Source organism: Chiloscyllium plagiosum, chromosome 36 (genome assembly GCF_004010195.1).
Source record: "Chiloscyllium plagiosum isolate BGI_BamShark_2017 chromosome 36, ASM401019v2, whole genome shotgun sequence".
In the NCBI taxonomy this organism is placed as follows: domain Eukaryota; kingdom Metazoa; phylum Chordata; class Chondrichthyes; order Orectolobiformes; family Hemiscylliidae; genus Chiloscyllium; species Chiloscyllium plagiosum.
In genome coordinates, this window is record NC_057745.1 from 26,649,496 (window position 1) to 26,673,899 (window position 24,404).

At 42.2% G+C, this 24,404-nt stretch overlaps 1 protein-coding gene across 2 annotated transcripts in view; it reads left to right on the plus strand.

The window, feature by feature from the left end:
* The window catches only part of fkbp16 (FKBP prolyl isomerase 16), a 161,831-nt gene that overhangs the window by 36,296 nt on the left and 101,131 nt on the right, over nt 1-24,404 (plus strand). For both annotated transcript variants that reach the window (XM_043677564.1, XM_043677563.1), the window contains exon 3: nt 5,483-5,571. In XM_043677564.1, coding sequence (XP_043533499.1) covers nt 5,483-5,571 — 89 coding nt within the window. The remainder of the gene's footprint in view (nt 1-5,482; nt 5,572-24,404) is intronic.

The following is a 24,404-nucleotide window of genomic DNA, read 5'->3' on the forward strand; positions in this document are numbered from 1 at the left end:
GCCTTCTTCACCGCACTATTAACCTGGTTGGCAACTTTCAGAGATCTGTGTACATGGACACCAAGATCCCTCTGCTCATCCACACTACCAAGTATCCGACCATTAGCCCAGTACCCCATCTTTTTGTTACTCTTACCAAAGTGAATCACCTCACACTTACCTACATTGAACTCCATTTGCCACCTTTCTGCCCAGCTCTGCAGCTTATTGTACCAGCCTCCACCACTCCCCCTGGCAGCTCATTCCATACACATACTTAAAACCACTTTCTTGAATCCCTGCTTGGCCCTTAATTGGCAATTGGCACACTTGTCATTATAGAAGTTGGGATATCATCTTGTAGCTGTACAGGACATTGGTTATGCCATTTATGGAATATTGTGTTCAGTTCTGGTCTCCCTGCTAGAGCAAAGATATTGTTAAACTAAAGGGTTCAAAAAAGGTTTACAATCCTCCTAGGGTTGGAGGGTTTGAGCTATAGGGAAAAGCTGAATAGGCTGGGGCTTTATTTCCCTGGAAAGTCAGATATTACAGGGGTTTATAACAAGATATGGGGCATGGATAGGGTAAATAGTGAAGGTCTTTATGCCAGGGTAGGAGAGTCCAAAACTAGATTTAAGGTGAGAGGGAAAAGATTTAAAAGTGACCTGTGGGGCAACCTTTTCACACAAAGGTTGGTGAGTGTATGGAATGAGCTGCCTGAGGAAGTGGTGGAGGCTGGTACAATAACAACATTTTAAAGATACCTAGATGGCTATATAAATAAGAAGGGCTTAGAGTGATATGAGCCAAATGCTAGCAAACGAGACTAGATTAATTTAGGTTACCTGGGCAGCATGGATGAGTTGGACTAAAGGGTCCGTTTCTATGTTGTACATCTCTGTGACTCGTTAACTCTAATTCCCTTGTCCTTCAAAAATCTTTCAAACGCTGTCTTGACTAAATTCAGTGAACCAGCCTCCACTACTTTCCAAGGACGAAAATTTAGAGATTAATAAATCTGCAAGAGAGAGAAAAAATTTCTCATCTTTGTCTTCAAAGGGAGATACCTTATTCTTAAATCATACCTCCAAGCTCTCGTTCCCCTCACAACAGGAAACACCCGCTCAGTATTCAACGAATTCAGTCCTCTCAGGATCTATATGTTTTAATAAGCTAATTCTGGACCATTCTGCTAAATTCCTAACAGAATTGGGATAGATTCCATTGCCCCACTCTCCCCCTCATAAACAAAAAAGTGCTTTTAACTCTGTGAAGTGTTCATTGGGTTTCTGATACTACCACATTTCTCCATACAAGTTGGAACAAAATCAAGGATAGATTGTGAGAATAAAATTTCTATAAAACTGTAAAACAGAGATAACAATGTCTTTTGAAGTCGAGTCCCAGCTCTGGCTGCACATGTCTCAGGATGTATCCACGTATGGAGTCAGCTATTACAAGGGGGCATAGCTTTAAATTAAGGGGTGGTAGGTATAGGACAGATGTTAGGGGTAGGTTCTTTACTCAGCGAGTCGTGAGTTAATGGAATGCCCTGCCAGTAGTAGTGGTGGACTCTCCCTCATTATGGGCATTTAAGCGGGCATTGGATAGGCATATGGAGGATAGTGGGCTAGTGTAGGTTAGGTGGGCTTGGATCGGCGCAACATCGAGGGCCTAAGGGCCTGTACTGCGCTGTATTCTTCTATGTTCTATGTTCTATGTATCAAGTCAGGTTTGTTTTACTCCATCTGCCCCGTCATTGGCTTTCAACAGAAAGCAAGCACTTCATTAGCCAATCAGATGATTCTTGTTGTCAATGACATTTTCCGTCCCATCTCTGAGATTATTTTAACAAAAAAAACGAAAATGTTTTGCAAGGAATTTTTTTATTGTCATTATAATTTTTTTTCCCAGCGTTGCCAACAGTAGCGTCCTAGAATTTAGTTTTTAATTCCTGGAGATTTCAGGTCAGTCCAGGAGGGTTGGCAACTTTTCTTTGAAAATTATCAACAACGTACAATTCAAGCACAAATGGTAAGATTTGCATTTATGTCACAGCGTTCACTTCCCAAAGTATTTTATAGTTAATGAAGTGCTTGAGATGTAGGCACCTTTGTGATGTAGACAAATGCATCTGCCAATTGGCAGCTGTCACAACAGCAAATTGACCAAATAATGTGTTTTTGAGTGTTGGTTGATGTAAAAATATTGTCTAGGCCGTAGGGGATGAGGCCTCTTGCTCTTCTTGCAACAACATCATGGAATCTTTTACAGTCACCTCAGACATCTAATATTTCGTCTAAAGGATAAATCAAATTTAAAACATTTCTAGAATGAAGCCAACAATGAAAAGCTCTGGAACTGTTGAAATAGTTCCAGAAAGAGCATAAAACTCATATTTGCTACAGGAAATCGAAATACAATTTCATATTTTGTCTGCTAAAATATTTAGTGCAATATGTAAGAGGACAGATATTTCCTGACAACACAATGTGAAATGGATCAGGCACTGTCTTGTGGAACCCAAATATTCAAAAATACTCACCCATAGTTGAGAGTCTCTGACTGGATTTGTTTTTCCCTTTTCATTCATGGGATTTTGGGCTTTGCGGCGAGGCCAGTATTTATTTCCCATGACTCCTTGCCCTTGAGCAGGTGATGGTGAGCTGCCTTCTTGAAGCTAATGGGGTCATCTTGCTGTAAGTTGACCCACAATGCCTTTAAGGAGGGAATTTCCGGATTTTAACCCAGCGACACGGAAGGTATGGTGATATATTTCCAAGTCAGGATGGTGAGTGTCTTGGAAGCAAATGTGCAGGTGGTGGTGTTCCCATGTATCTGCTGCTCTTGTCCTTCCAGATGGAAGTGGTCTTGGACTTGGAAGGTGCTGTCTAAGGAATATTTGGTGAATTTCTGCAGTCATCTTGTAGATATTGCACATTGCTGCTGCTGAGTCTCGGTGGCGGAGGGAGTGAATACTTGTCGGTGTAGTGTCAATCAAATGGGCTGCTTTGTCCTGGATGGTGTCAAGCTTCTTGAGTAATGTTGGAGCTGCACTCATCCAAGCAAGTGGGGAGTATTCCATCACCCTCCTTCCTTGTGCCTTGGAGATGATAATTGGGCTCAAGGAAGTCAGGAGGTGAGTTATTTGGTGCAGATTCTTAGTTTTCCAGTTAGAACACATTCTCATGAAAGGATGCATTTTAGTTTTGTTGCATAAATAAATTAACAGATTTCTCATTACAAAGTTGGTGCTGTCAATATTTCTGCCTGAAATTAATTAAGAGGTGGGTTGTCCTGAAAAATTCCAATTGTGACAAATTGGGGCTGTGGACTTCTGTTAAAGCTTATGTTCCTGTAACAGTTGGAAATACATTGACTGTGCTCCTCAGGGAGATGTTAAGTCTGTGTCATAGTGGAGCCATTTTCTGGTCTTTAGGTAACTGATGAATTTCAGTTTGAGCTCTCATTAACATTGGATCAAGCTTTCTACAAACAGCACAATGCTTTGCTTCATCTTCCTAGCCCCAGCATCAACCCTGCTCAATCATGGTCTCAACAGTTATAGATTTGGAGGTTTAGAGGTTCAGCAGCAGTCAACATTGACCAGAAACTCAACTGTATCAGTTACATGAATGCTGTGTCTACAAGATCAGGTCAGGATCAAGGCATGCTGTGACAAAATGGCTCACCTCCTAACTCCTCAAAGACTTCCCACCACTTACACGGTGCAAGTCAAGAATGTAGGGGAAGACTCATCACTTGCCTGGGTGTGTACAAAGGCAATATTCAATACTCCACTACTCAACACTGTTCAGGATAAAGCAGCTCATTTAACCAATGATATAGAAGTCTACACCATCCCCATTCATTGTGAATGTAGTGTATAACATCTATAGATTGCACTGTGGTATCCTCAATGGCACATCCCAAAACCACACTTTGTAGCACCTGTCATCAGTAGGTCCATGGTAACACCATCAACTTCAAATTGAATTACAAGCGACATACCATCCTGACCTGGAAATGCAACTCTGTCCCTTCATTGTTACTGGATCGGAATCTTTGATCTGCTGATTAATCATTGGCAGTAAACCTTCACTACATGGACTACAGTGGTTCAAAAAGAAAGCTTCCTACCATCTTCTCAAGAGCAATGAGGGATGGACAATGAATTCTGTCTCTATTAGTGATGCTTGTAATGTGTATGTGTGAATTCGAAAGATATATAACAGGGATCAAATCCTGAAGATCAAAATAGATCCTCATACCCTTTCAGCAGCTATTAGAACCAGTCTGTGGTTTGTCTTCAAAACTGGACAGAAATCAGCGTTTAGCACATTGGAGGGATCTACATCGGGCGTCTGGTGTCATTCCCAGCACTACAATAATCTCAGGGTCCATGCCTGATTGTGGCTGAGAGATGAACCGGACTCACATTTATCTTTTTTGTGAGGAGTTTTGTCGAGGAGTTATGCTTATTGTGATGCCAAATCCCCCCACTCCCAATCAGTGGTCAATTGGTGTCTTCTTTCTCTGCAGTCATTATGTCACAAACATTGCATAAAAACATAATTAATTTATGGTTATTTACAATTTACTGCTATTCATTTGTTTCTCCCTCTCTGACGAGACAGTGGACTCAAGGTGTGACATGGACCCCGGAGCACTGGTGGAACTCTAGAACATGGAGAATGTCTACGTCGAATGTAAATATTCTCCATGACCTTAGAGAGGGAGTTTCAGTGGAAGAGTTAATTAAAGGACTTAAGATGCAGGAGCTCTGCCATTCCACAAGATCATGGCTGATGCTTGATCTCAACTTCACTTTATTACAGAATCTCCAAATTCTAGATACACTGAAAGACAAAAAAATCTATTGTATGATTGATTGATTTTATTTATTGTCACGTGTACCTAAGCACAAAGAAAAGTTTTGTGAGCAGTACAGGCAGACCAGAGTAAGCAAGGACATAGGGTGAACGCAAAACTTCGACAGAGTAACGCATACAGGTTACACCACATGAGATGGATGCTAGGTGAGATCGACATTAACAAGATCGGCATTATTTGAAGTTAGAGAGTCCATTCATCACTCTAATAAAGGCAGGGACCTCAACCTCGGTGGGTAAGGCAATATTTGACTATCAGAGTCCAGACAATCTGTGTGTTCAGGAAACAAACCAAGGCAGAAGGGGCAAATATTCCATGCCGTATACAGGTAGCCCCCAAGAGTTCCATTCTTGAATCTGTTTGCTAATTGACTTGTGCAGCAGACAGACCACAATGCAGGACAATGTAAAATAACTGTTCATAAATCCAGGAAGTGTTTATCTGTCAGATCTTTAAAATTACACCCTTATATGTGATCATGTTCATAAATATGAGCGTTTTTAAATCAGGGACCCCTGATTACCTTAATCACTTTGTACAACTTGGAAGACTTGTAATGCATTCAAGCAATTAATTAATGCCTTAATATTTATTTTGCTATCCGTAGGCACTTGAATTCTGTGCATTTTCAATGCAATTGGATGAAGTTGCTCTTGTAATCTCTGACGGACAATATGCCTACGGTCACACTGGGAGGTAAGGTCATATTTTCATGTCTGTCGAGAGATTGTGGCTGAGAGATGTTAAAAGCCTGAACTTCCACGGTGTTGGTTCAGCAGACAATCATAAAGAAGACTAGAAATACGGGCAAAAGTGAAAATAGTCATCAGCAGTCGACTCATTTTTGAAATATGGTTCATGTCGATAAGTAAAATATAAATGTGAGCTTTTATTTATAGTAAAGAACTGGACAGAAATCAGCATTTAGCACATAGTAAAGAACTCATTAAGTATTGAAGTGCAAGAGGTTTCAAGAAAAGTAGTAGAAGTGAAAAGCTTTCATAAGGTAGCCAGACGTAGCTTATAATGTTATTAAATTGACCACTGACTGAGTAAGTGGCTGCCTGTGAGTGAATGCAGCAAAACTCAGCTTTTGCAAATAAATGTTTGTTTCTTAGTTTCAAAATCTTTAAGTTATTAACACTTAGATAATTTTTCTCGGACGGAAAGTTGCTCATGTACCTTCTGGTCAATCAACATCCCAGTATGCTGTTGATCCTTTAAGTTATCGCACAGTATTATTGCATATGTTGCAAAGAAGTCTCTCCACATTGAATGTGGAATGCAGAGATAAATTAGATTTGTAGCCAGCTAAAGTTAAAGATGTGCATTTACAAATCCTAAAGCACTCTACGGCCAGTGAGATAGTTACCACTGTAACACAGAAAACATAGCAACCAATCTCGGCACCACAAACTCCCAAGGCAATGTGAAAATGACCAGATAATCTGCTTCAGCGATTGAGGGATAAATATTGGCTAAGACACCAAGTACAACTCCCAAGGAGTTTCAATTTCCCTTTGAAAAAGTGCCCTGGAATCCTTTACATCCGATTTGGGTTTCTGCATTTTGGATTCCAGTTCAGATCGATGAGATTGTGCCATTGAACAGATTAATATTCCTGCTGGGCAAGTCTGACCCTTTCCAAACTTCAACAACATGTGATGTGTTATTTCTAAACGTTTTCCAGCTAATCCATCATTATTATACCGTTCTATTAAAACTCTTAGTTGCATCCACTGAGTTTATCCAAATGTTATCTACTGTTAAAGAAACTATGAAAATGGTCGTAGGGAGGAGGATATGAACTAAGTCAATGCTGCCTTGGGAACACACTTTTCAAAGTTAAATATAAATATTGTGCATGATGAATGTGTTGCACTTGGATCCAAATCAGTATCAAAGATCAATGAAGTGTATATTTCGTCAATATAGACAACTGAAAAGAAACAAGTAATTTTCTTTTCATTTAATTTACTTCCTGTGAATGCTAGTTTGTTACTTTGGTGAATTATCTTAACAGTGCAGCAACTTGTAATAGACAATAGACAATAGGTGCAGGAGTAGGCCATTCAGCCCTTCGAGCCATTCAATAGATAATGGCTGATCATCCTTAATCAGTATCCTCTTCCTGCCTTATCTCCATTACCCTTGATTCCACTATCTTTGAGAGCTCTATCCAACTCTTTCTTAAATGAATCTAGAGATTGGGCCTCCACTGCCCTCTGGGGCAGAGCATTCCACACAGCCACCACTCTCTGGGTGAAGAAGTTTCTCCTCATCTCTGTCCTAAATGGTCTACCCCGTATTTTTAAGCTGTGTCCTCTGGTTCGGCACTCACCCATCAGCAGAAACATGTTTCCTGCCTCCAGAATGTCCAACCCTTTAATAATCTTATATGTCTCAATCAGATCCACTCTCAGTCTTCTAAACTCAAGGGTACACAAGCCCAGTCGCTCCAGTCTTTCCTGCCCCTTTACTTAAATTGATTCCATTGAGGTAGTAGTCTGCCTTTCTGTTCTTGCTACCAAAGTGGATAACCATACATTTATCCACATTAAACTGCATCTGCCATTCATCTGCCCACTCACCTAACTTGTCCAGGTCATCCTGTAATCTCCTAACATCCTCCTCACATTTCACCCTGCCACCCAGCTTTGTGTCATCAGCAAATTTGCTAATGTTATTGCTGATACCATCTTCTATATCAATAACATATATTGTAAAAAGCTGCGATCCCAGCCCGTATCCCTGCGTTACCCCACTGGTCACTGCCTGCCATTCCGAAATGGAGCCGTTTCTCGCTACCCTTTGTTTCCTATCAGCCAATCAATTTTCAATCCAATCTAGTACTTTGCCCCGAATACCATGCGCCCTAATTTTACTCACTAACCTCCTATGTGGTACTTTATCAAAAGCTTTCTGAAAGTCCAGGTACACTACCTCTACTGGATTTCCCTCGTCCAACTTCAGAGTTACATCCTCAAAAAATTCAAGAAGATTAGTCAAACATGATTTCCCCTTCATAAATCCATGCTGACTCTGTCCTATCCTGTTACTACTATCCAGATGTGCCGTAATTTCATCCTTTATAATAGACTCCGACATCTTTCCCACTACTGAGGTCAGACTAACTGGTCTATAATTTCCTGCTTTTTCTCTCTCACCTTTCTTAAAAAGTGGTATAACATTAGCCACCCTCCAATCCTCAGGAACCAACCCCGAATCTATCGAACTCTGGAAAATAATCACCAACGCATCCACGATTTCCCGAGCCACCTCCTTGAGTACCCTGGGATGTAGACCATTACATGGGATGTAATCTCCTAATTGCTAAAGTGTGACTTAGTAGCTGGTAGAGGAGCATTCAATGATAGCACAGTGTTGTATCACCTCAATGATAGTATTCTAGCTGTTGCAAAATCATTTTACCGTGGCTGTTCTTAATTAACATTGTGACAGCCCCACTTCTCAAATTTAGACTCCCAGTCGAGCCAACAGTAATATGCTCCTTTTGAAATGCTTTGTTTGCACAGCCAGCATTTTCCAATACATTCGTCAAAAGGCTGACTCCTGCAGGATTTGTATCTAACCACCATTTTATCTTTGACTTGTGAGTATTTTCTATCCAGTCAGACAGGGCCAAAGCCTCACAGAGGTGTGTTTGTCTTGCTATCCTTCCAGTTGCTGCCCATTTCAATAAAGCATCTTGCTCTCATGCTAGCACTTCCACCTTACGCCTGCCACAGTGTTTCAACACAAGCTGAAGAAACAGCACATCATTTTCCACCTCGGCATTTTAAAGCCTTCAGGACTAACTTCAAGTTCAACATCTTCAGACCATGAACGCTGTCCAACATCTCTGCCATGTCTTGATGACATGGATTTGATCTCTTGGAGCAGATCGGTTTTCAATCAGTTACATGTTACTAATGCTGATATGGCGTCAGTTAATTCAGTTGGCTGGACAGCTGGTTTAGGTAAAAGTGAGGACTGCAGATGCTGGAGATCAGAGTCAAGATTAGAGTGGTGCTGGAAAAGCACAACAGGTCAGACAGTATCTGAGGAGCAGGAAAATTGACTTTCGGGCAAAAGCCCTTCATCAGGAAAGCTGGTCTGTGAAGTAAAGTGATGGCAGTAATATGGATTCAGTTCCCACTCAGCTGAGATTACCATGAAGGTCCTACCTTCTCAGCCTCAGACCTTATTAGGGAGTAGTGACTCTCACGTTAAACCCATCAGCATTCATCTCCCTGTAATGAGAAAGCAGCCCTCTGGGACTGCAGTGACTTTACCTATTGACACCTACATCTCTTCCTTATTACCATGACTTGGAGGTGCTGGTATTGGACTGGGTTGGACAAAGTTAAAAATCAATCCAGGTTATACCCCAAAAGGTTTATTTGGAAGCACTAGCTTTCAGCGCGCTGCTCCTTCATCAAGTGGTTATTACCATTGGCAGTCATTTTGTCTCTCGTTCCATTAGATCCTCCTTCACTTCTGTCACTTTCCAGTCTCCTTTAGTTCCAAAGAAGAGTCAGATTGGGCTCAAAACATGAACTGTTTCTCTCCCCACAGAATCTGCCAGATCTGCTGAGTTTCTCCAGCACTTTCTGCTTTTATTCCAGATGTTCAGCATCAGTAATATTTTACCTAAGCCAAGCGTATGTTCACTGAAAGTGAGGGCATGCCTCAATGTCACAAAATATAAGATTCACTGGAAGGATGTGCTGGAGTTGGAGGGGGTACAGCGGAGGTTCACTGTGATGAAGGGCTTCACTGGGTATGAAGGGCTTGTAATATCAGTTTGAAGCCTCTGGTTCTGTACTAGATGGAGTTTAGAAGGATGACGGGGAGATTGAATTGAAACTTATTGAATACTGAGAGGCCTGGGTAGATTAGACGTGAAGAAGCTGTTTCCCCTAGTAGGAGAGACTAGGCCTCAGAAAGGAGGCATGACCCTTTAGTACTGAGATTAAGATTAGATTAGATTCCCTACAGTGCAGAAACAGGCCCTTTGGCCCAACCAGTCCACACCGACCCTCCAAAGAGTAACCCACCCACACCCATTTCCCTCTGGCTAATGGGGCAATTTAGCCTGGCCAATTCACCCAACCTGCACATCTTTGAACTGCAGGAGGAAACCGGAGCACCCAGAGGAAACCCGCACAGACATGGGGAGAATGTGCAAACTCCACACAGTCGCCCAAGGCAAAAATCAAACCTGGGATCCTGGTGCTGTGGGACAGCAGTGCTAACCACTGAACGACCGTGCTGCCCCCAGAGAAGCGTTAATTGGTGGAACTTGTTGCTCCAGCAGGCCGTGGAGGCCAAGTCATTAAATGTATTTAAGACAGAGATAGAATGTAGAACATTGAACAGTAGAGGAACTTCGGCCCTCAATGTTGTGCCAAACATTTCTCCTACTCTAAGATCAGACTAACCTACAAACCCTTCATTGTACTATCTTTCATGTACCTATTCAAGAGTTGTTTAAACGTCCCAAATGTATCACCACTCTCTGTGTAAAGTGCCTGCCTCTGACATCTCATCTAAGTCTTCCTCCAATCACCTTAAAATTAGGCCCCCTCGTGATAGTCATTTCTGCCTGGGGAAAATGAGTCTGGCTATCCACTCTATCTATGCCTCTCATCATCTTGTCCACCTCTATCAAGTCACCTCTCATCCTTCTTCACTCCAATGAGAAAAGCCTAGTTCTCTCAACCTTTCTTCATAGGATATGTCCTCCAGTCCAGGCAGCATCCTGGTAAATCTCCTCTGCCTGCCCTCTAACGCTTCCACATCCTTCCTATAATGAGGCAATCAGAACTGAACACAATATTCTAAGTGTAGTCTCACCAGGGCTTTATAGAGCTGCAGCATAACCTCGCAGCTCTTAAACTCAATCTCCCTGCTAATGAAAGCCAACACACCATACACCTTCTTAACAACCTTACCAACTTGGATGGCAACTTTGAGGGAACTATGGACATGGACCTCAAGATCCCTCTGTTCCTCCACACTGCCAAGAATCCTGCCTTTAACCCTGTAACCTGCATTCAAATTTGACCTTCCAAACTGAATCACTTCACACTTTTCCAGGTTGAACTCCATCTGCCACTTCTCAGCCCAGCTCTGCATCCAGTTAATGTCCTGTTGCAACCTACAACAGCCCTCCACACTATCCACAAGTCCACCAACCTTCATGTCATCAGCAAACTTACTAACCTACCCATTCATTTCCACATCCAAGTCATTTATAAAAATCACAAAGAATAGAAGTCCCACAACAGATCCTTGCAGGACTCCACTGGTCACCGAGCTCCAGGCTAGATATTTTCCATCTGCTATCACCCTCTGTCTTCTTTGGTCCAGCCAATACTGTATCCAGGTAGCCATATTTCCGTGTCTCCCATGCCTCCTTACTTCCTGAATGAGCCTACCATGGGGAACCTTATCAAACACCTTGCTGAAGTCCACTGCTCTACCTTCATTAATGAGTTTTGTCACATCCTCAAAGAATTTAATAAGGCTTGTGAGGCATGACTTGCCCCTCACAAAGCCATGCTGACTATCTCTAATCAAACTATGGTTTTCTAAGTGATCATAAATGCTGGCTCTCAGACTCCTCTCCAATACTTTGCCCACTACTGACATAAGACTGACTGGTCTGCAATTCCCAGGATTATTCCTAATCCATTTCTTGAACAAGGGAATAACACTTTCCACCCTCCAATCATTTGGCACTATTCCAGTGGACAGTGAGGATGCTTAGATAATAGCCAAAGGAGCAGCAATCTCTTCCCTCGCTCCTTGTAATAACCATGGGTATATCCCGTCTGACCCAGGGGACTTACCTATCCTTATATTTTTCAAAATTTGAGAACATCCTCCTTCCTAACATCAACCTGTTCAAGCATATCTGTCTGCTTCATGCTGTCTTCAGAAACATCAAGGTCCCTCTCAGTAGTGAATACAGAAGCAAAGTAATCATTAAGGACCTCCTTTACTTCCTCTGACTCCAGGTGCAAGTTCCCTCCACTATCCCTGACCAACCCTACCCTCACTCTGGCCACCCTCTTGTTCCTTGTGTATAATGCCTTAGGGTTTTCCTCAATCCTACCCACTAAAGCCTTTTCATGTCCCTTCTAGCTCTCCCAAATCCGTTCTTTAGTTCCTTCCTGACTACCTTGTAACCCTCTAAACTCCTGTCAGATTCTTGTCTCCTCAACCTTAAGTAAGCTTCCTCCTTCCTCTTGGCTAGATGTTCCACATCCCTTGTCACCCAAGGTTCTTTCAACCGACCACCCCTTCCTTGCCTCAGTGGGACAAACCTATCCAGCACTATCAGCAAGTACTTCCTAAACAGCCTTCATATTTCTGCTGTGCTTTTCCCTGAGAACATCTGTTGCCAAATTAAGTGCCCCAGTCCCTGCCTAATAGCATTGTTATTCCCCTTCCCCCAATTAAATACTTTCCCATACCATCCGCTCCTAACCCTCTCCATGACTATAGTAAAGATCAGGGAATTGTGATCACTATCACTGAAATGCTCTCCCACTAAGAGATCTGACGATTGGCAAGGTTCGTTGCCAAGTACCAAATCCAATATGGCCTCACCTCTAGTTGGCTTATCAACATATTGCATCAAGAACCCTTCCCAGAGACACCTGACAAAAACTGGTCCATCCAAATTCTTTGAACTAAGTAGGTTCCAATCAATATTAGGGAAATGAAAGTCACCCATGACAATAACTATGTTGCCTCTGCACCTTTCGAAAATCTGCCTCCCAATCTGCTCCTCCGTGTCTCTGTTACTATTGGGGGGCCTGTAGAAAACTCCTACTAAAGTAACTACTCCTTGTGACTTCCACCCATGCTGACTCTGTAGGCAAACTCTCCTCATCGATCTCCCTTTCTGTAGGTAGGATACTGTCACTGATTAGCAACGCCACTCCTCCACCTCTTTTACCTCCCCCACCATTCCTTTTGAAGCATCTAAACTCTTGATCGTCCGACAACCATTCCTACTCCCATGATATCCAAGTCTGTGTAATGGCAACAACATCATAGTTCCAAGTACTATGCTCTGAGTTTGTCACCCTTATTCCTGATACTTGTTGCGTTAAAATAGATACACTTCGACCCATCACACTGACTGCAGGAGAATGGGGTTGAGAAACATATCAGCCATGATTGAATGGTGGAGCAGATTTAATGGACAAGTTGGCCTAATTCTGCTCCTATACTGACAGGTGGTAGTTCTCCTGTTGCCAGCCCCCTGTTGAAAACTCTACCTGACACTGCAATAATCGATGGATAATCCAACTATTTAAATATGATGCTTAAAGATGAAATTCATTGTGGTGGAGTTATCCAAAACTGTGCGCCATATGGAATTTTTCTGTTTGTTTGTTTAAAAATAGTCCAACAGCAATATTGAACCACCTATACTTCAGAAATTTGCGACACCATTGATCGATTAAATCTAAACTCATAGAATCATATGATTGCACTTGATCGTTTGGCCCATCATGACTCTTCTGACTTTTAAAAACCTCTCTTCATGACAATAATGGCATAGAATGTCTGATTACCAATGGCACAAATCCCTCTGATGGTGATCATATCAAAAAAAATTCCCTCTTACCTTTCCACGTATTTGTAGCGAGATTTCCAAGTCTCTCTAGTCTGGCCATTCCAGATGCTTCTTTCACAGCTGACTGCCTAGGCCTCACAACAACACAAGAAGTGATGCCATGTCTCCCATGATGCTAGAGGCTCTGGAATGCCCTTTAAGGTCGTCAACGATTACCATACAGATAGTAGAGAAAGGTAAAAACAATGTAAATACATAGTTTCTTTATTATTTTTCTGCTCCTTCTAAATATTCAGTGCTATTTCTATTAATCAATTGTAGTGCAATTGTTGTATCAGGCAGTTTGTATCTAAAAGGTCAGCAGGGAGCACTACATAAGTTCCGCCAGTAAGGTATAAAGAACTGCCCCTGGGAGGAGCTATCCAGTGTTGCAGAGAGTTCTCTACATGCTCATTAAAGAGTTGTTTGTGTTCCCTACCAATTCTCCACATACAGCTGCTATACCTTTACATTGGGCTTCAATGTCTCACAGGTGCCAATTATATATTTTAGATGTAATGTAAATAGCTACTTAGCAAGTTTTGAGAAGATTTGTAGCTCATGTTGAGGTTCTGGATGTAGGTTTGCTCGCTGAGCTGGAAGGTTCATTTCCAGATGTTTCGTCACCATACTAGGTAACATCTTCAGTGGGCCTCCAGATGAAGCACTGCTGATGATTCCTGCTTTCTATTTATATGTTTGGGTTTCTTTAGGTTGGTGATGTCATTTCATGAGGTGATGTCATTTCCTGTTCTTTTTCTCAGGGAGTGGTAGATGGGGTCTAACTCGATGTGTTTGTTGGTAGAGTTCCCGTTGGAATGACATGCCTCTAGGAATTCTTGTGCGTGTCTCTGTTTCGCCAAAGGTATCCTTTCACACATGGTATCAATCGCTTAATTAATAAAAGCAGGAAGGATTGGTGATTGTGAATCCATTAAAGATATTCCACATGGTTCCTGCAGAAACCAACAGGGACAATATACTGGCACTATCTCCCAATACAATATGACAGTAGTTGGCTGTGTAATTAAAGTGTCATTATATTGTCTGACTTATTTTACCATTCAAAGTTATTTAACGATACCTGGGGAATTGGTGTGGGTAATTGAACTAAGTCAGGTAACTTTGTGAAAGTAGAGTGGCGGCTTGATCAGATTGTAAAGTTGTCGTTGGACAGTGTGGTACATTAATAGATGGATAGATAGTGCCTTAAGATGGTAGATTAGCATGTGGGTAGGTTGGCAAGTGTGTTGATAGGGGCTGAGAGTTGTTCGAGGGGGATAGAGTAATGTCGTGGGACATTTTGGTGCTGTCAGAGATGGAAGTAACAGTCAGCATTGGATGCAGGGATGTGTGGTAATTTGTGACGTGTGGTGTTGGGTGAGATGAGTACTAGAGAAGGGGAAGATAGTCCTTTGTCAGCCATCTAGGGGTATTGGAAGCTCAGTGGGGAGTCATGTCAGGTGTTTTCAGGTTAGTGGAGAGAGTAGATATCCATTGGGGGGGTGATCTGGAGAATAATTGAGGGTGCCAATGGTGAGCTGAAGGGATGGGTGGGAGTCAATTTAATAGTTGCCCAGGAGTTACAGTGGGTTTTAACTCTGCTAACATTTTCTTGTTACCTGTTAAGCTAACTTGGTTGGAACCCACTGAAGTCTCCAACCCTAATTTAGAGCTGGGGACCTTTTTGGAGGTTTCCAGACACCAGGAGATTGTCCACTGGAAGTTTCAATTTCCTGTATAATACCCACAGAACCAGATGTGCTGGGACTCCAACATGGCCCTGTCATACACCTCCTGTCAATACTGGAATGCCAATCCTTACAACATGGCTGCTGATTGCTTATGGAGAAGGTTGATAAGGACTTTTGGTAATCTGAGAAAAATTTGATATTGGTTTGGTTACAACAGCAGGGCAGAGGGCTGGGAACTCTGCAGCAAGTTACTCTAGTCCTATCTCCTCAAAGACTGCCTATTGTTTACAAAGGTCCAAGTCAGGAGTTTAATGAAACACTATCCATTTAACTGAATAACAGTAACACTTGATATCATCCAGGATGAATTGGTTCACTTGATTAGCACCCCATTCACCTGCTTAACAATTCACTCCATCTACCCTCGGAGCACAGTGGCATCTACAAAATGCATTACAGTAACTCGTCCAGACTCCTGTGACAGTAATTTTCAAATCTGTGACCTCTACCATTAGGAAGGATAAAGGCAGCAGGTAAACGGGAACACCATCACTGCAAGTTCCCCTCTAAGCCACTCAGCATCCAATTTGCAACTATGTCGCTGTTCCTTCAGTGTTGCTGGGTCAAAACATCAACATCTCCTGCCTCACAGTATTAAAGGTGTACCTACACCACATAGACAGCAGCAGCTCACGGAATTGGCCCACCTCCTGCAGCACAATTACGGATGGTCAATAAATGCTAGTCCGATCAGAGAAGCCATATGAAGAAATAACACAACTTTCATTAAAGTAAAGCCATTAATTTTATTATTTAGCTGCTATTGGTCACAAATATTATGTAATAATGTCAATTCATTCATTTTTTCTTTAAATCCATACCCCTACCAAGGGCCATCAAAAGTTCAAACATGGCATAGGGACAACTGAATATCATCCAAGATACAGAGATGAACTCTACTTATAATCCAGGTTCAATTCAAAGACTGAGCTAGACTTCCCATCCATTCACCAAGATTTAGTCAAAAGGCAATTAGCATGGTTATCCCAAGTTCTATTTGATAATACTTGTGGAAGAAGAAAGGAAGATTACCCATTTAAACAAGCTCCTTGTCAATTGAGAAGATAGCTGTTGGTTTGCTGTTGGGGAACTGCCTTGACCTTTGAGCATTGAAGATTGACAGGGTTGGAAGTTCTGGAGTTTAAGAACAAGGAGTGATGAGGCAGAATTTTCCAGCTGAAGGTGGTAGGCGTGGAGTCATTTGGCGAACAAGTGACTTGGCTCAGTAACAGCTCAGGATCCCATTGCCTTCCCACCTCCAGAAATCCAAGCTCTGGACTCTGACTGTGCCTTACAATGGAGTACTTGGAGTTGGGTGATTAAGGGAATTTGGGGAGAATGGATAACAGGTGCTCTTTGGCTTTAACTCACTTCTTGAGCACCCTCGATTTGATTCTTATTCTGCAATATGGGTGGCTCAGTGATCAGCGCTGCTACCTCACAGTACCAGTGATCCAGGTTTAATTCCAGCCTCAGGTGACTGCGTGGAGTTTACACATTCTCCCCGTGTCTGCGTGGGTTTCTTCCGGGTGGTCCAAAGATGTGCAAGTTAAGTGGATTGGCCAGGCTAGATTGCCCATAGTGTTCAGGGATGTGTAGGCTTGGTGGTTTGGCCATGGGAAATGTAGGGTGGGTCTGGGTGGGATGCTGTTCAGAGAGGCAGTGTGGATTTGATGGGCTGAATAGCCTACTTTCTCATTCTAGGGATTCTATAATAGGAGAAGAAGCCAATTATTTGGTAAATGTGTGACTAAGGTTTATTTTTTTCCTAAGTTCCAAAATAGTATCATCACTGGTGTTAAAATTAATACAATTATATAAAAAAAAGAACGTATAATTGAATAAAATAATTAAGTTGTTTTTCAGAAGACGTTAAGGATGGCAGTGCAGGTTATATGACGCAGCTGAAGTATATGGGAGCTCATAGCTCATTTGCTCTTAGGCAAACACATATAGTAACTATTGAAGCTTGAGGAAGGTCTGGTATAGAGCTTATGAGCTGGAAGCTCAACCACAGACACTGCAACACAACAGAAGTCCACCAGGGGTTATTTTTAGTCGGAGTCAGTCATACTGGTTAGGATTATGTTTTCTGATTTGGTCAGTGTTCAGGAACAGGAGAATGGTAGTGATGGAGGCAGGTAAGGGGGCCGAGATGGCAGGGGTGCAGGAGCCTCAACCCTTGCATTTGTCCAACAGGCTTGAGATTCTTTCAGGTGGCTTGGATGGGAGTAGAGGCTGCAGGATGGATGAGTTAGCAGATCATGGTGCCCTGGTACTGAAACATAGAGTAACAAAAAAGAATGCAGTCTTATTAGGAGGCAGTATAACCAGAGGAATTGACAGCACCCTCTGCAGCAAACGATGAGAATCTAGACAACAATGTTGTCTGCCCAGTGCCGGAGCTTGGAATGACTGCTTAGAGCTGGAGAGTAGCTTACAGTGTGAAGGGGAGGATCTGGCCATTGTGGTCCAAAAAGGTAACAAAGGTATAGACAGGACAAACAAGAAGGTTCTGCATGACGATTATGAGGAAATATGTTCCAAAGCAAGAAACAAATTCTCAAAAGTCATAATCTCTGGATAATTACGTGAGCCATGTGCAAATTATCATGGAGCAAATGTGAAGAGCAAGACGACTGGCAAAGACTGGCTCAGTGGGACTCAAAACTGGTGCGGGAGAAGTGGATTCCAGTTCATAGGGCACTGGCACTAATAATGGAGAAAATGAGTTCTGTACTAAAGAGGAGATCTCTACCTGAACCTTGTGGAGCTGGTGTTCTTCTGAGCTATATGACTAAAGACATAGAGAGAATTTTAAACTAAACATTGACGGCAAGAGATCAAATTTGGGGAGATGTGGTAAATCAGAGTAGAAACAAGATAAAAGACAAATGTTATTTAGGAGTTTTGTTAAATAATTCTTTTCATCTAATCTCATCAGGACAATTCGCAAGAATAACAATTTAAGAGGAAATCCAACATTGTACTCTGTGAGAAAGTGTTGATTGGTTGCCAAGTGGATTCTGATTGATAGTGATGTTGCCATGGTGAACCCATGCATTAATGTTGATTGACACATTAACAGCCAGTCTTTAATAAATTTTAGACTAAGCCGGTTCTCAGGGAATTGCCCTGAGAAATGAACCATTGAATGGCTGTCACCTGTTTTGAATTAAAGCAGTTAGATGTTCTTTCTATCTGCGAAGACTGAAGTACTGAATAGAAATCTATATATATATACCTCCCAGTACACTCAAAAGCACCACACTGTGAGCTTGAATGACAACCCTAAATTGGTTGTTAGCATAATTCTTTGCACACTCAGCATTATTCAACAAATATTGTCCAAATCTAGAATTATATTAACACAGTGTGCAACACTATTTTGCATCCGTATTCATTGTAGAGTACACAGGTGACTTCCCAGAAGCAGCAATAAATCAGGAAATGGATGAGAGAGAGCAACTAAAGAAAATTACTTTCACTAGAGAGCGATACTTCATTTGTTGACCGCTATGGGCTGACAAGTGTTTGGGTTTGGGTTCCTGAAGAAGGGCTAATGCCCGAAACGTCGATTCTCCTGTTCCCTAGATGCTGCCTGACCTACTGCGCTTTTCCAGCAACACATTTCCATCTCTGATCTCCAGCATCTGCAGACCTCACTTTCTCCTCAAGTGTTTGGGTTTATACAGGTATAGAATATAGAATCCTTACGGTGTGGAAAAAGGACATTTGGCCCAGAAAGTCCAAACTGACCCTCATGAGAGTAACCCATCCAGACCCATTTACCCCTGACTAATGCACCTAATCTACACATCCCTGAACACCATGGGCAATTTAGCATGGCCAATTCACCTCACCTACACATCTATGGATTGTGGGAGGAAACTGGAGCACCAGGAGAAAACCCATGCAGGCACAAGAAGAATGTGCAAACTCCACATAGACAGTCGCCCGAGGCTGGAATTGAACCCAGGTCCCATGAGGCAGCAGTGCTAATCACTGAGCCACCATCCCACCCTGCTGATTATGATAGAGCAAGTTAGAAGTAGCTACTGAAATAATACGTGCTGTAGTGATTGTAATGAAGTCAGCCACATGAATCTCATAGCATATGAGTTCCCTGATTGGGACTGTTACTCTGGTCCAATCAGGGAGCCCTGACTGACAGATATAAACAGGAGTGTCAGAGGTTCTGTTCACTCTGAGAGCTGACTCTGAGGGAGCTGGATCAGTGTCAAGGACTCTCCACGTGTAAGTATAGGGTGCCAGGATACCAGCCTCTGTGCAGTTACTTTGCTAGCATTGACTTTAATTTTCTAAAAATCCCTAGAGTCAGAGGAAGTCTCATTAGACTGGAAGGTATTGAATCTAACTCTTTTATTCATAAAGGAGGGAGACAAAAAACAGGAAATTACCAGCCAGTTAGCTTAACATCTATCAAAAGGAATATGTTAGGAGTTTTTTAAAATAAGTTACAGCAGGACACTTCTGATGAGTTCAAGATAATCAGGTAGAGTAAACATAGTGTTCTGAATGGTAAATCATGTTTGACCAATTTACTTGAGTTCTTTGAGAAAGAAACATGTACTGTGCTGTGGACAAAAAGGTGGATGTATTGAACTCAGGTTTCCAAAATCCATTTGCTAAAGGGTCACATCAAAGATTATTACAGAAAATAAAACGTCATGGTACGGGGGCTCATTGGCATGGATAGAAGATTGTCTGGCTAACAGGAAGCAGACAGTAAGAATAAGTGGGTCTTTTTTCAGGTAGGCGCGATGTAATGAGTGGTGTGCCGCAAGGATCAGTGCTGGCACCTCAACTGTTTGTAGTTTATATCAGTGTCTTGGATGCAGGGATAGAAAGTATACTGATAACCAATAGATAGGAAAGTAATTTGCCAAGCTGACATAAGGAGCCTAGAAAAGGTATATATCCTGATATATTATATTACTGTTACTGTAGATACATATAAATGAGTGGATAAAAATCTGGCAAATGGAGAATGTGAGAAAATGTTGGCAGGAAGAATAAGCAAAACTATACTGTCAAATTACTGAGAGTTTGCTGTGCTTCGAGCAGGATCCGGGTGTTAGAGTGTATGAACCTCAAAGTTAGAGTGTAGGTAGAACAAATAATCAGGAAAGCTAATAGAATAGTATCATTTATTGGAATAGAAATTGAATATAAAAGGATGGAGGTTAAGCTTCAGTTATATATGGCACTGGTAAGACCACATCTGCAGTAATGCATACCTTAGTAAGGAAGGAAATAAATTTATTGGAAGCAGTTCAGAGATAGTTTGCCAGACTAATATGTGGATTGAGTGGGCTGTGGCATGCAGAACGGCTTGGCTTGAAATCACTGGAGTTCTGAGGAGTAAGAGGCATCTTGTTTGAAACATTTAAGATCCTGCAGAATATTGACAAGGTCCTCTTTTGAGAGAATGGAGAACTAGGGGTCACGGCTTAAAAATCAGGGTTGCCTGTTTAAAACCAATGAGGCAAAATCTTCTCTCTCAGAGGATTGTAGAGTCTTTAGAACTCTCTTCCTGGAAAGGTGTAGAAACCAGTCTTTGAATATTTTTATATTGGTGGTGGATTCAGTTTTGGTAAGGACAGGATGAAAGGCTATCAGCGATGTGGTTTTGTGGTTACAATCGGATCAGTCATGATCTTATTAATGGACTGAGCAGGATCGACAGGCTAAATGGTTTATTCATGCTCTTTATTCAAGTGATCATATATAATGTAGCAACTCACCATGGCTTCTTCCACAGTACCTTCTGAACCACCTGAAAGGACATAATCAGCTGATGCATGAGAACATCTACTTCTGCATGTTCCCCTCCAAGCCCCATACCAACCTGCCATGGAAATGTGTCTTTCTTCACTGTCACTGGGTCAATATTCCAGAACTCCCTCCCTAACAGCATTGTGGGTGGGTGCACCTATACTACATGGACTACAGCAATTCAAGATGGCAGATCACCAGACTAATTCACATTGTGTGAGAAACACTGGCCTAGTCAGCAGTGTCTACGATCTGTGAAGAAATAAAACTGGCATTTGGATGGGTATAGGAATAGGAAGGGTTTGAAGGGATATGGGCTGGGTGCTGGCAGGTGGGACTAGATTGGGTTGGGATATCTGATCGGTATGGACGGGATGGACCGAAGGGTCTGTTTCCATGCTGTACATCGCTATGACTCGATGACTCTAACTCCGCAGTGGTGATACTGCGAATCTTTGGGATCTTCTAACAGTTTAGTACCCTATTATCTGGCCATTTACCGGGGTGGTGGGTGGGGGGTTGGAAGCGGCACCGAGCAAGTGGACTGTTTTGCATTGGACGATGCTGAGTTTCACAATTGATATTGAAGCTATGCTCTAAGCAAGTGTTGTTGTTCCATCACATTCCTGACTTGCACCTTGCAGATGTTGGAAAGGCTGTGGTAAGTGTGGAGGTGAGTTACTCACTGCTGAAATCTGGCTTTTGTCACCACAATATTTAAACAGCTGGTACATTGCAGCAAATAGCCAATGGTGACCCCAGGCTTTACAGGAATCAGAATGTGTGCTAAAGAACCACACTTGAAATCTAAACTTTTCTACAAATTAAGTGTAAAACAGTTGGCCTCAAATGCTGGAAATCTGAGTAGGAAAATGCTGGAACACCACAACAGGCAGTATGCAAACAGAAAAGACAGTTTTTGAGTTTCTGGATTTTATTCTGCTTATACTGGGAAGGATAAGGAAGCAAATTTAAGTAGCTTTATTGATGGCTGAGATGTGACCTTCTTGGTGAAGCACTCTGTCTCTTAGAGCATTACATAAAAGGAATTTCATCTAGTGCCAAAAATAACATTAGGTTGGATGAAGAGCAGATGCTTAAATGAGGGTTTAATCACTGTTCTCATACATAATAGACACTCCAAGGGGGCCCTGTGGCTCTCTTGTTGAAATCAGTTTTTTTTAAAGCACTATGATTATACAAACAGGAATTCTGTACATGCTTCCTTCATAATACAGCATTGACTTTGAATAATGCAGGCATTTGTTTCCAGTCACCCTCGATGCCCACGTCAGATGTTACTTTTCCTAAGCAGATCATGGAATCAGCGAATCCCTATGGAAACAAGCCCTTTAGTCCAACAAGTCCACACCGACCCTCTGAAGAGTAACCCACCCAGACCCATTCCCATACCCTATTACTCTACATTTCCCCTGACAAATGCCCCTAGCTTATACATCCCTGAACACTATGGGGAATTTAGCATGGCAAATCCATCTAAACTTTTACATCTTTGGACTGTGGGAGGAAACCGGAGCACCCGGAGGAAACCCACACAGACACGGGGCAGGCATGCAAACTCCACACAGACAGTCGCTCAAAGGTGGAATCGAACCCGGTTCCCTGGTGCTGTGAGGTAATAGTGCTGCCCTTCGGTTAAAGGATTATGAATTGTTGGAATTTGCTACACTAGAAGGTTGTAGACCATATACTGTTGAATATATTAAAACTGAAATGGGCAAATTATTAGCCTCTCCGTGAATCAAGGACTGTGGGGAACAGGTAGGGTAGTGGAGGTGAGGTGGAATGTCAATCATCATCATTTTGAATGGAGAATCAGGCTGAGGGAGACTATGGTCTCTGCTTTCCACTATCATTATGTTCTTATATTTGTTCATCTGTGCCATCAGTTTTGGTGATCACAAAATTAAGATATTCCAGGATATCATAGACTTTCCTCCATATTCCACCTACTGTACGTCTGACCAGAAGCTGCAGAGAGAAAGGCGGATTCCACGATCTAACCTTCCAAAGACCCCCACATCAGTTGACACGGAACGGAACCTAACCTGAAAGGAGCTGGAGTTAATAAACACCTTTAAATTCATGGTTGGAGTTTTCCTTCAGTAAAATGGTGAGAAAAGTAGATTTGCTTTTTTTTCCCATTGCTAAGATTTGTCATCAGATCCATCATCATGGCGTTGCTTAACTTTCTGGTTGGAAATCAACTGAAGTTAAGTCTATAGACACATGTACTACCAGAAATGACGCGTTTCTGTGGATTGAGGTCAATGCCTTTTTCTTCAAGTAACCATGAATTCTGTGCCACCAGAACAGCAGGGACCTTTGAAATATGATCCCCAGTGAAGAAGTGATGAAATGGGCATCAAATCTCAATGGATGTGTGCCCATATCTTGCCAAGAGCATCATAAAATAATTCCATCGCCCAGTCTTTCTCTGTCACCCTTCACCTTCTGCTTTGATTTTTCCTGTGACCTTGCAGGGGCCACTGATAACAGTAATTTATCATCAGAAAGACTATGTGGACATAACCAATTGCAGATAATCTTTGAAAAATAGAACAGCCATTGTGACAGTTTCAGCCTTGCATACATCTGTAGAACCTTCAGAAGCTTTACCATATTAAAGGTATGATATAAATTCCAATTCTTGCTGTATTTCATAGAATCCCTACAGTGTGGAAACAGGCCCTTTGGCCCAACAAGTCCGCACCGACCCTCTGAAGAGTATCTCACCCAGACCCATTCCCCTACCTTATTACTCTACATTTACTCCTGACTAATGTATCTAACCTAAACATCCCTGAACACTATGGGCAATTTAGCATAGCCAATTCACCTAACCTGCACATCTTTGGAGTGTGGGAGGAAACCGGAGCACCCGGAGGAAACCCACACAGACACAGGGAGAATGTGCAGATTCCACACAGACAGTCACCCGAAGCTGGAATCGAACCCAGGTCACTGGCGCTGTGAGGCAGCACTGCTAACCACTGAGCCATGCAGTTAGAAAGTTGAATAAGTCCTTTCAGGGCCAAATTTCAGAGAAACATAGAAAATACGTGCAGGAGTCGGCCATTCAGCCCTTCATGTGTGCATCACCATTCAATATGATCCTGACTGATAAAGGGTTTTTGCCCGAAACGTCAATTTTCCCGCTCCGCAGATGCTGCCTGACCTGCTGTGCTTTTTCAGCAACACACTCTTGACTCTAATCTCCAGCATCTGCAGCACTCACTTTCGCCTAAACAATCTCAGTGTCCCATTCCCACTTTCTCTCCAAACCCTTTGATCCCTTTAGCTACACGTCCAGCTAC